Here is a 12,839-nt window from a genome sequence, read left to right as displayed (position 1 = left end):
TTATATCTATGCATATTCTCCAATCCCTTTTCATATGTATGATTAACAATTTTTTTTAAATGGTGATATTTTAATTTTTTTTTCTTTTACGTATTTTTATATATTAGCAAGAAAGCAAAACCACGTATTGTGACTCTTTTTCCTTTTTCACGTTTTAAACTTAATTAATCAATCTTGTGTCCAAAACAGATGTTAGTTAATCTTAATTAAACTTTTAATCATTATAATTTATTGATGAATTACATTTCTCTTAATAATTGCATTACTAATCTAAAATACGAAAAAAATGTGATACATATATCAAAAAAGAAAACAAACTTAAAAAAATCATATTAAAAAGTTTAAAAATAACATATCCATAAAGAATAGTCATAATATATAAATTGAGACAACAATTTAAATTTTTCTAAAACTAATTTAATCAACTACCAATATTAGAACTAAATTATTTAAATAATATTTAATCTATTCTAATCCTTAGATACGTATAGATTAGAGTCATTCTCGTAATAACCAACCGAAATAACATCATAAGATCGAATACTTAGAATCGGTACAAATTCAAACTATCTTCTTGTTAAAATTGTCAAATTAAATTGACTTTTATTCTCTTCAATGGTATTGCATTAATGCACCAAAAGACCGGTAGTTTTTGAAAAAATACAATATGTTATAAAATTATTTTAATACAAAAAATTTAAGAGAAAAAAATTTAAATATAGTACCAATCTTTGAATTGTATCTTCAAGGTTGGCACGAATTTTTCAAAATTGAACCTAAATTGAGGAAATTCGATCTCATTATATGCTCCACTTCGAATATTTTTGGACAAACATAGAAAACGTAGAGGGGATGTGACTTGAACTTGACCTACAAAACTCTTTAGAAATAATTGCCCAATCTAAAAAGAATAACAGATTAGAAAAAATGCTTTGTTTCTTAGATTTAGACTCACTAACCACAAAGAAACACTATATTTATAGCCTTTAGTAGTACAAAAATAATTATAGAAATTAATTATTGCAATATCAATTTACCACTATGAACATTAGTATCATATTTATAGCAATTAGAATTATAAATTTATGTTTATTTTTTTATATAATTATAATTAAGATATTTTTTAAATCAGTATAATTATGCATTATTCATTAAATGCTAATTGTAATATAATTCTAATAAAGATATTTTTTAAAATAAATTTAGAAGAGAGAATAGTGCCTTTATTTTGAAAAGAAAATAAATTCATGAAAAATTGACACCTTACTTTTATTAGTTGGGAGAAAATCCAATTTTAGTATATTAAGTAGATTATTTTATATAATTATAATAAAGATATTTTTTAAATTGGTATAATCATGCATTATTCATTAAATGCTAATTGTAATATAATTATAATAAAGATATTTTTCTAAAAATAATTTTAGAAGAGAGAATAGTGCTTTCATTTCATGAGAATAGTACTTTCTAAAAATAAAGATATTTTCCTAAATTAGTATAATCATGTATTATTCATTAAATGCTAATTGTAATATAATTATAATAAAGATATTTTTCTAAAAATAATTTTAGAAGAGAGAAGAGTGCTTTAATTACATGAAAATAGTACTTTCTAAAAATAAAGATATGTTCCTAAATTAGTATAATTATGTATTATTCATTAAATATTAATTATAATAAATATATTTTTTATAAAATAATTTAGAATAGAGGATATGAAATTTCATTTTGGAGGGAAAACGGAGTCATGAGAGATCGACACGTCACCTTCACTAGTTGGGGAAAAACCCAGTTTTAGTATATATATATATATATATATATATATATATATATATATATACACACACACACTAATTATACACGGTAATAATTAGCAAATTTTTTAATGAAGATACTTGCTACAATTAGGTAAAATTTATGCCATTATATTTTATTAACCTTTATGATTAATTCAATAGAGATACTTATTCAATATATATGTTATCTACATTAATTATATGCCAATATTTTTAGGAAAGAGTTAAAAGAGGAGATATATAAATATATATAATATTATTACTACATAGAAAGTATACATAAATTGCTATATTTTTTATTATATTATACAATTTAAAATTATAGTATTATGTTATTATTAATTATAGATACTTGCTATAATTATATCAAATTTAATTATGACTCCAAATAAATAAAATAGATAACATTTAATATATTTTTTTTTCTTTTTTACATTCAATATTTACTGTAAATATAAAAATAAAATAATTAATGAAAAAATATGAGCAGAAAATAAAATATATTAATTAAAATTCAATTTGTTATCTAATTAATCTGTCCATACGATATAACTTTACGAAAATATTATGAATCACAACCTTTTTTATTCTAAAAAAAATACTATATGTAGCCTTTAGTAGTACAAAAATAATTATAAGAATTAATTATTGATATTGATATTAATCACAGTTGATTATTGATATCCTAATTTTTTTAAAATATATTTTACCTTTTTAAAATATAATGCATATACTGTGTAGACCTTATTATTATTATTATTATCCACTAATTGATATCAAATTAAATGGGTCACTATTAATGTGTGTATTAACTATCTCCTAATAAAATTATTGCAGTTGAAAGAGAATTAAAACTATATCAATTGATATAATTAGAATGATTAAAAATATCGATGATTAATAAGTAGTTTAATAACGCATTGAATATTGATTTGATATAATTATAATGAAGATATTTTCTTAAATTAATATAATCATGTATTATTCATAAACTAATTGTAATATAATTAGAATAAATTTATTTGAGATAAAAAAAAGAGTTCATGTGTAATTTTCAAAAATTATAATAATTTTTTATTTATGTATACATATATATTAATTTTGTTAAATAATTCTCTATATATATATATATGTATGTGTGTGTATATTACTGTAGTTTTTCTTAATATATATACATATACATAAATAATTATATACATATACATAAATAAAAAATATATGAATTATATTTTGTTAAACCCCATGTTACCGATTATTAAAAATATTTAAATCACATGTATTAATTATTTTTTTGTTATAATTATTTCATTATATATATATGATTATTTTTTATTCTACAATCGTACAATAATTTTTTGTTTTTTATATTCGTATATATTCCTCAATCCCAGCCCATTTATACGTATATTAACAGTTTTCTTTTTAATAGTGATGTTTTAATTTTTTATTTTTCTTTTTTTTACGTATCTTTTCTTTTTTTTTTTTAAATTGTGATATTTTAATATTTTTTTAAATACATTTTTTTAATAATTACATTACTAATCTGAAATATAAAATGAGAAAAAAAAGGTGATACATATATCTAAGAAAGAAAATAAACTTAAAAATCAGAAAAAAATTATATTAAAAAATATAAAAATAATATATTCAAAAAGAATAGTCGTAATATATAAATTGAGTCAACAATCTAAATTTATCTAAAACTAATTTAATCAAATACCAATATTAGAAATGAATTACTTAAATAGTATTTAATCTATTTTAGTCTTTAGACACGTATATATTAGAGTCATTCGCGTAACGACAACCAACTGAAACAACATCGTAAGTTCGAACATTTAGAATTTGTACAAACTCAGAATATTCCCTTGTTCTTTGAAACCTTCTGTATCCCTGATAGAGTTGAATCGCAATTCCTTTTATGGAAAATAGTTACGGATGTGGCTTTGATGTGTTGGAGACCAAAATTCGGAAGTCACTATTTATATCTAAGTGTGACACCCATTAAACCCTAAAGGCCAAATAAAATAACATCTCTTGTTTTATTCTCATTTAATTCTAAATCAAAAGTAATAATGACTTATTTAATTCAACATTTATGATAATAAATGAGATGACAATTATATAAGTCATTTAATATAAAATAGCTTAATTTGCGATTATAATTAATATATGTATCGCCCATAAATAGATTAGGAAATAATAATTTCGTAACAAAATAATCATTCAATTTGAATTACAATTAATTGATTGATAAAAATTATAATAAATTGAATTTAATGAGTTAAAAGAAATAAATCGAAAAATACCATCAGAAATATTCCACGACAGTTTTATCTATTAAGTGCAGAAATTTAATTTTTATATAATAGAATAGATATTTACAGATTATTATATTAAATACAGACTAAAACAAATACACTAAACAAAATAAAAGCATCAATGGTAAAATATAACCTAAAAAATCACTTAAATTAAAAAAGAACATGTGATGAATTATAATAAATCTATATATGAGAAGTAAAAGTAAAATAAATAATTAAAAATAAAGTAAAAAGAGCAATTAAAAAAAGTAAAAGAAGATAGAAAAGATAATGTGTGGAGTAGATAAAAAATGTATTGTAATAAAAGATTAATATAATTAATTAATACAAAGGATGAAAGAGAAAAATCAAAATACGATCTTGTTAAAAAAATTAAAAAAAATATTTTAAAGAAGAACCTGTTAATCAACTTTTATAAAAATATTACAAAAAATTTAAATTATCTTTAAATAAAATAATAATATCCTTAAGAATTATTAATCAAAATAAATAAAAAAATAATTAATATAAAATAAAATCATAGAAAAATATTAGCAAAATTAAGATAAAAAAACAAAAATAAAAAATTACAAATATTTTTCTGAAGTACAAAATAGAGAAAGAGAAAAAAGATATATAAAATAATAAGATAATAAATTGAATTAATTAAGTTTATTTATTTTATTGTTTTATATATTATTTATTAAATAATTTAATATTTATCTCGAGCAAATTAAATAATAAATTAGTTATAATTAATTTGGTTTAATGAATCAAACAAAAATTAAAATAATTTGATATTTACTCTAATTAAATTAAATATTTAAAGTTATGATTAATGTAATTTAATGAATCAAATAAAATATTAAATGATAAAATATTTATCCTAATCAAATCAAATTACATAATTAATTAGTTATAATTAATACAATTGAATGAATCAAACACATTAAATTGAAAAATAATTTAGTTAGTTTGTGTCTTAAGGACACATTTTAAAAATATTTATTTTTCAACAATTTTTGTAAAATATTTTTTATAATATTTTTAACTTTGGTCTAAAGATATAGTTATAATAACCCATTAAAAAGTACTTAATTAGTTAATACAAATAATTAGTATAATTGATTTAGTTCAATAAATTAAAAGAAATAAATGTGAAAGGAAGGGATAAAGAGAAAGTGAAATTATAAAAACGTGTAGCCATTAAAAAAAAATAAAAAATCCCTTTTAGTTTTTATTTATTAATTATTAATTTATTATAATTAATTTCACAACATTTATTACACGTTATTCATCTTACAAATTAATATAATCAGTTAATCGATATCAATTATTAATAATTAATTTTAATTGATATAACTCATTTCGCTATACTTTTTAAATAAATAATAAAAAATACACGTCTTAATTTTTTGTTAAAGTAGAATAAAATAAAATACATAAATTGAGTAGATATAAATCTGAAAATTATAAAATTTATTAACAACTGAAATAAATTAGTACCATAAAACTAAATTTAATGTTTATTTTAAAAATAATTACTGACTTTTTATTCTTTTAATTATTAATACTTTAAATAAAGTAATATCCTATAACTTATTTTGTTATCTATTTTAAGTAATTATTAACATTCTATTTTTCTAATTATTTATGCTTTCGATCGATTATATTAATAAACAAATAAACTAAATTAACTCCGGTTATACTTGGACTACTCAACAATTTAACATAATCTTTTTAATTTGGGATTAACTACTAACGATAGAAAATAAAAAATTTAGAGTATTTTAATATTATGAACATTAATTATTATTGTGAAATAACCTAAAATCATAATGCAATTTATTTTTAAAGAAATAATCAAGTATTATTGTTAATTATGAAATAACCTAAAATCATAATGCATTTTATTTAAAAAAAATCATTCATTAATATCTATAAATAGAAACTATCGTTAAAATGCTTTGATTAAAAATATGAGGGGCTAATTACTATTCATTATTAATAATATATCGATTATATCGAAAAGTAAAAATATAATTTTTCACATTTACACCATTAGAAGAATTACCATCATGAGTAAAATTTTGTCAAACAAAAAAAGAATAAAATTGTATACATAATGAATTTAAAAAATAAATATCGTTAAGTAATTATGCTTTTTTTTAATAAATAGTAAAAAATTAAATATTATAAACTATATTCTTTCAAAAGTAACCCTTTTAAGTTGTTATATTTGGCATAGTTTATTTGTATATAATTTAAATTGACATTATTTTTAATTATAATAATCATTTATCCTTAATAATTATTGTTAGAATTTAATAATTTTTCATGCCTTACAATAATTATCGATAAAAAACATATATATCTTGAAAGAATTATTAAATAATTTATTCTTTTTGTTCTATTTTCACATTAAAAATTTTTTTGTTCTGTCTTTTTTAATTGTTATTATGTTATTAGAATTGTTAAATAATATTAAAAAAATTCTTTAAAAATAGAAATAGTGATGGCACCTTGAATAATTAATTCAATAGAATTAAATTTAAACAAATAAGATTATTCAATAGATTATACAAATAAGAGCATATTTATAAATATTAATAATAAAAATAGACTCACTAATGTAAATGATCAATACAATAATTATATGAAAAAATAACTAATTACATAATTGCATAATTTTTAAGATCCTATATAGTTAAATCTAATGAAAAAATAAAAAATATCTATATGATAATGTCCTAATATTTTAATATACTATAAATCATATTATAAATTTATATATCATATTATATCATATTATAATTTTATAAAAGATACTATATAGCATACTATAAAAGAGCATGGGTCACAATAATCTATATAGCATACTATAGATTTTATAAATTTATACTATAAAAGATACACTAAATTAACGAATATCACATGAGTCACAACATACACTCAAAATTGTCACGATATTTTAAATAAAAAGGCATCAATACAAAAAAAAATCAATGAATATAACTAAAACAAGGAGCAACAAAGAGACACACAAAAAAGATAGTAATAAAGATAATCAATAAAAACATTAACATATAAACTACATACACGAACAATGTATATATTAATTGTGAATCACAAAAAAAAAAAAGACAATATACACTACAAGAAAAAGTGTGTTTTTCGACGGCAAAAATCGACGGCTATTTCTGCCGTCGATAATTTTCGACGGCTTGATGTCGATATTACTAAAAAAATAATTAAAAATAAAAATATTAAAATCGACGGCCTATTCGTCGATGTTTTTATAATGCATTAATTTATTTCTCTATTATCGTCATGGTAAAGGCGAACCAGAAGTCGAAAATAAAATCGACGAATATGGCGTCTATTTTATTATTTTAAATATCGACAACCTTGCCATTGATAAATTTGAACGGTCTAGATTACTCTCTAAAATGAAATGGACGGTCTAAATTTAATCTATATAATAGACGCCATATGTGTTGTTTTCTTTAATATTAAAATCGACAAATATAGCGTCTATTTTATTATTTAAAATATCGACACCTTTGCCGTCGATAAATTTGAACGGTCTTAATTGCTTTCTAAAATGGAGTGAACGGTGTAAATTTAATATATAAAATCGACAAATATGCCGTCGATTTTTATCACTAAAAACATATGTTCTCGCGTCCACTCCCGCTTCCAAATTCAGAAACGCAAACTTCCCCAAATTCAAGCTAGGTATTCTTTGGTTGACTTCCTTTCTCTTCACCACCGCCTCCGTCCGACACCACCACCGGCGACCACCATTGCCTACCCTCTCTCTCTTCCTTCTTCTCTTTCTTCCCCATTTTTCCATTTCTTCGTTCCTGCGTGCGACATCCCTGTTCGTGGAGTCACCCTCTATCCACGTCTTCAAGCACCGACAAGCAACCACCAGCGGCGGCGACTTCTGTGCCACCGCGACATCACCACCACCCCACCGCCTCTCCATTCTTCTTCCTCCTTTCATCAATGCAGGTTCCCTTCCCCTGTTTCCTGTCTTTCTTTTCTTTATTTTCACTGCTTTTTAATTCTGTTTTTAGAAATTTTGGTTAGGCTTAGGTTTGTTAAAACTTGTGTTTCTGGACTGAAATTGTTGTTGATTGTATCTTTATGAAATTACTGGGTTGAATGCTACTTAGATTGAACTGAAATTTACTGTTTTGAACTCCGCACACCACATGTTCGGAGAAATGCCTGTTGCTTTGTAAAAATGAAAAGTAATACTGTTAATGCTAACTTCACAACTTCCTCGTGACTGGATCAGCATTACTCAACGTCACAGCATTACTATTTATTTGTTAAGTAGTAGTGAGTGTGGTAGCTAATAGGATAGCTAGCAATAATGAAGTAATGACAAAAAGAGGTTTCACTACTTATATTCACTACTAATAGGATAGCTAATAGGATAGCTAGCAATATACTTATGTGATTTCTGATTCTCTCTTTTCTTTTTTTCTAAACAAAAATAGTATTCATATTTTTATAATAATAAAATTAAATATTTCAGTACATGCCCATTGCTATTGTCATTGCCATATTTTAAAAAAAATAGTACTTGTCTCAATCTCAGGCCTTCTTTTTTGATTTTGCTTCTATTCTTTACACTTCATTTGTTTTACCCTTCCTTTCTTTTCCAATTGCTTCTCCTTTATTTTATTTCTGACATGCTTTCTATTGTATGCCCATATAGGCCAACACCATGCATTCACAAAGTAAAGAGATTATTTGACAGGGGACCTTGACACAATTTCACTTATATTACCTCTTCTCACATTAGATTCACCCTATCCACCTCTTCATATCTATCTCTAGATTTAATTTTATTTGAATCAAGATAATATACTTTATGCACTTATATATAAGTTAATCTATTTACCTTGATCAATTATATAATGTGTTTCTTTAATTTATTTTTTCATTGTAAACTTGAGCTATCTGTAGGTAATAAGTTGCTTATCCTTTTTCAATTATTTTTGGCTTTTCAGGTTTTGATTGAACAGTTGACATCTTCTCTTCTGAACAATTTGCTTTTTTTGATTTATTATGGATTAGTTATTAAAGATTAGCCCTTTCTATATACCTAATTAACTTGCATCTTTTTAGAAAATTGGCTACGGTAAAAGACTAATAAAGCTAAAGCCATTATTATTGTTCATGTCAGAATAAATAAATAAATAAATAAATAATTGTTATTGGTGAGTACTTTGTTTTGTTGTGATTATAATATTTTCATTGCAAGCAGAAACAACTTCTTCCATTTTGATGATTGATTATATATCAATAAAACGTCCCACACATTAAATATCACACATCCTATAAAAAGTTCATTTATTTTTTCGATTTTTTCCTATAAAGTTTATATATGAAAGTTACATGGTATCCTATAGTTGGACTACTCATGAACTTGATGCATTACTTTCCTTGATCGTTAGAAAATTGGAAGATGAAATTTTAAATCACTGAACTGTAGTGTTATTTATTATCCATCTGAGTGGTTTTAAATCACTGAACTAGTATGGAAATGAAAGCCGTTCACTTACATATCTTGTTGAATTGTCCTGAAGTCAATATATTTAGAAGTCAATATGAATAGATACATAAGAGCAATAATTCTTTATCCAACTTTTCATCATGGTTTCATGAGCATGTAAGTTTTTATATTTTGTTGACTGTATCAAAATATGTCAAAGTAAATCTTGTTTTTCTAAATACTATATTTTGTTTGATAAAATCAGATAAAAAATTCCAGTAATGGCATAACTTGTCCTCATTTATTGAGTTTAGCATTCGGGCCAAAAACTAGGGTCACGAGTGTTGGTATGTTCAAGGTTAACGAGTATAGATTTCATACTCCTGAGCATGCATCTGGAAAGAAGACAGATAATACAAGCATATATGTTAAAGGTGATGGAAGGAATGATGCATCTGATTGGTACGGCATTCTTAAAGAGATTTTGATTGTTGAATATCCAAGTCTTGTTAGTTTAAAAGTCACCTTGTTTTACTGTGAGTGGTATGACCCTACCAGGCCTCGGGGAACGCGTAGTCACAAAGACTACAAAATAATTGAAGTATTACCCACTAGGAGATATGGGAGTTACGATCCATTCATCTTTGCGCAAAAAGCTAGACAAGTGTATTACATGCCATATCCACAAGGCTGTAAGTCTAATTGGAAGGTTGTGATTACATGTAAACCACGAAAAATAATCGAGGAGGCACAAAATGAATCTGAAACCGAGGTGTATCAAAATGATGAGCCTCCACATGCTAGGATCATTTCAGAAACCGAGTTTCCACTATCATTAGCATCTACGTCAGGAGATGTTGATATAATACAACTTCAAGTAGCTGACCTCCAGGTTCCTAAAGTAAATAATGAGGAGGACGATAACATTGAGAACTATGATGACGATGATGCTTACATTGATGATGATAGAAGTTCAAAATTCTCGGATTGAGGTTTTAGTTGTAAATTCTTAGTTTGCAAATTTGTTAATTTACTTTTAAATAAATTATATTTTGTATATGTGTTGCTGCTTCATGGAAGAATAGAATCAAGTAGGAGTTGGTAAATTCTTCTCTTTATGTTGATTTTTCTGTAACTTGATTTCATACTACTTTCCTATTGCCATTTACACTTTGATTTTGGTCCAAAGGGACGAGTGTTTATGTATAGGAGGAACAAATTTCAATAGCTAATACTCCTTATGTATGAAAAATAGCCTTAATTAAAACTCAAAAAAGGATTTAAATGGAAAATTTTAATAGCTAATACTCCTCTTGCTGCTGCTGCTTCAGTTATTTTATTTCTTTCAATAGCTAATACTCCTCTTGCTGCTGCTGTTTCAATGAGCTGGCAGTACAGGGTTAATATATGCTGTAAAAAAATCCTGCTTCAGTTATTAACGGACACATTGTTTACTACTAATTCTACTAAGAACATAAAGGTTTATGTTTCCAGCTAATAAGCACACTATGAGTAAAGTGGATTGGTGAACATGATTCTGGAAGCTTGAATTGAATATTAGTTGTTGTGTGGTTTGGTAGGTACTACTCCATGTATGGACATGTTGAGAAGCTAGCACAAGAAATCAAGAAAGGCGCTGCTTCGGTAGAAGGCGTTGAGGTCAAAATATGGCAGGCATGTATATTTATATTCCAAAGTTTCCTGTGCATTGTGTCACAACATAAAATTGCAAATTTGCAAGTAGCAAACAACATCTGCAGATAAATGGCGTGTCATGTTCCCTTTCTAACAGGTGCCTGAGACACTGCCAGAAAAAGTGCTTGGTAAGATGGGTGCACCACCAAAGACTGATGCACCAATCATCACCGCCGACAAGCTGGCCACGGCTGATGGTTTTGTCTTTGGCTTCCCTACTAAATTCGGGATGATGCCTGCTCAATTTAAGGCTTTCCTAGATTCCACCGGAGGTCTATGGAGGACACAACAGCTTGCAGGCAAGCCTGCCAGAATCTTCTATAGCACTGGTTCCCAGGGCGGCGGACAAGAGACGACAGCGTAACACCCTCTTATCTCTCTTTACTTTCTTATTCACATGAAATGGTAAATGTTAAGACATTTTTGCAATACATTTCAGGCTTACTGCTATCACTCAGCTTGTGCATCATGAAATGATATTCGTTCCGATCGGATACACATTTGGTGCCGGCATGTTTGAGATGGAGAACGTGAAAGGTGGAAGCCCATACGGGGCCAGAACTTATGCCGGTGATAGCTCAAGGCAGCCATCTCAGCTTGAGTTGGACCAAGCATTCCACCAAGGAAAGTACCTTGCATCCATCACAAAGAAGCTCAAGAAGGAACAAGCTGCATAAAAAATCTTGGCTTAATACTTATACACAATATTAATAATAATTATTCAACTAAACAATAATAATAGTTATTTATCTTGTCTTGAGTCTTTATGTTAGAGGGTTATTTATTATTTTGATAAGTTTGTAAACTCATTATCTAATATTTAGTATAAATTTTATTTATAAATTTTATTTTTATATTTAAAAGTTTATTTGTCTTGTTATCTAATATTCTGTATAAATTTTATTTTTATTTTTAAAAGTTTATTTGTATTAACGGTTTACTATTTTTAAAATAGAAAAAAAAATAAAACATATAACTATTAAAATCGACGGCAAAGTTGTCGCTTTTAAAAGTTGAAATAGACAAATCTAAATAATTAAATTGACGGCAGCTGTGTCGATTTTATTCAATCTCATATCGACGGCGTCGTCGTCGATTTTATTAAGCATATTATAGACAGCAGCGTTGTTGATTTTATTTAGTTAAATATTGACACATAGGCCGTCGATTTTATTGAATCAATTATCGACAGAGAAGACGTCGATTTTAAATAATAATATCGACGGAAATGTTGTCGATTTTAGTAAGGATGTAAAATTCTCATACCCATATTACAGACGGAACAAATGTCGATTTTATTAAATTATTATCGACGGCCAAGAAAGCCGTCGATTTTATTAGCATTTTGAAAAACCGACAAGCTTTATAGCGACCAACTGCGCCGTCTATTTTGCCGTCGAATTTCATTATTATCGACGGCTAAGCCGTCGATTTGGCCGTCGATTTTAATGACGTTTCTTGTAGTGATATATATAAACCACATACACGAACAATGTATATATTAATTGTGAATCACAAAAAAAGACAATATAT

At 25.2% G+C, this 12,839-nt stretch overlaps 1 protein-coding gene across 1 annotated transcript; it reads left to right on the top strand.

Annotated features, from left to right (window-relative positions):
- Positions 1 to 11,197: 11,197 nt before the first annotated feature.
- LOC148547120 (putative NAD(P)H dehydrogenase (quinone) FQR1-like 1) lies at positions 11,198 to 11,983 on the top strand. Its single transcript, XM_088496876.1, has 2 exons — positions 11,198 to 11,666; positions 11,746 to 11,983. Exons 1-2 carry the CDS (start codon positions 11,440 to 11,442, stop codon positions 11,981 to 11,983), a joined length of 465 nt encoding a protein of 154 aa, XP_088353002.1. The 5' UTR covers positions 11,198 to 11,439.
- The last annotated feature ends 856 nt before the right edge of the window (positions 11,984 to 12,839 follow it).

Source organism: Arachis ipaensis, chromosome B8, assembly GCF_059453495.1.
Source record: "Arachis ipaensis isolate K30076 ecotype BB chromosome B8, ASM5945349v1, whole genome shotgun sequence".
Lineage (NCBI taxonomy): Eukaryota > Viridiplantae > Streptophyta > Magnoliopsida > Fabales > Fabaceae > Arachis > Arachis ipaensis.
Note: the sequence above shows the minus strand (reverse complement) of the source record. Positions and strands in the feature narration are given on the sequence as shown.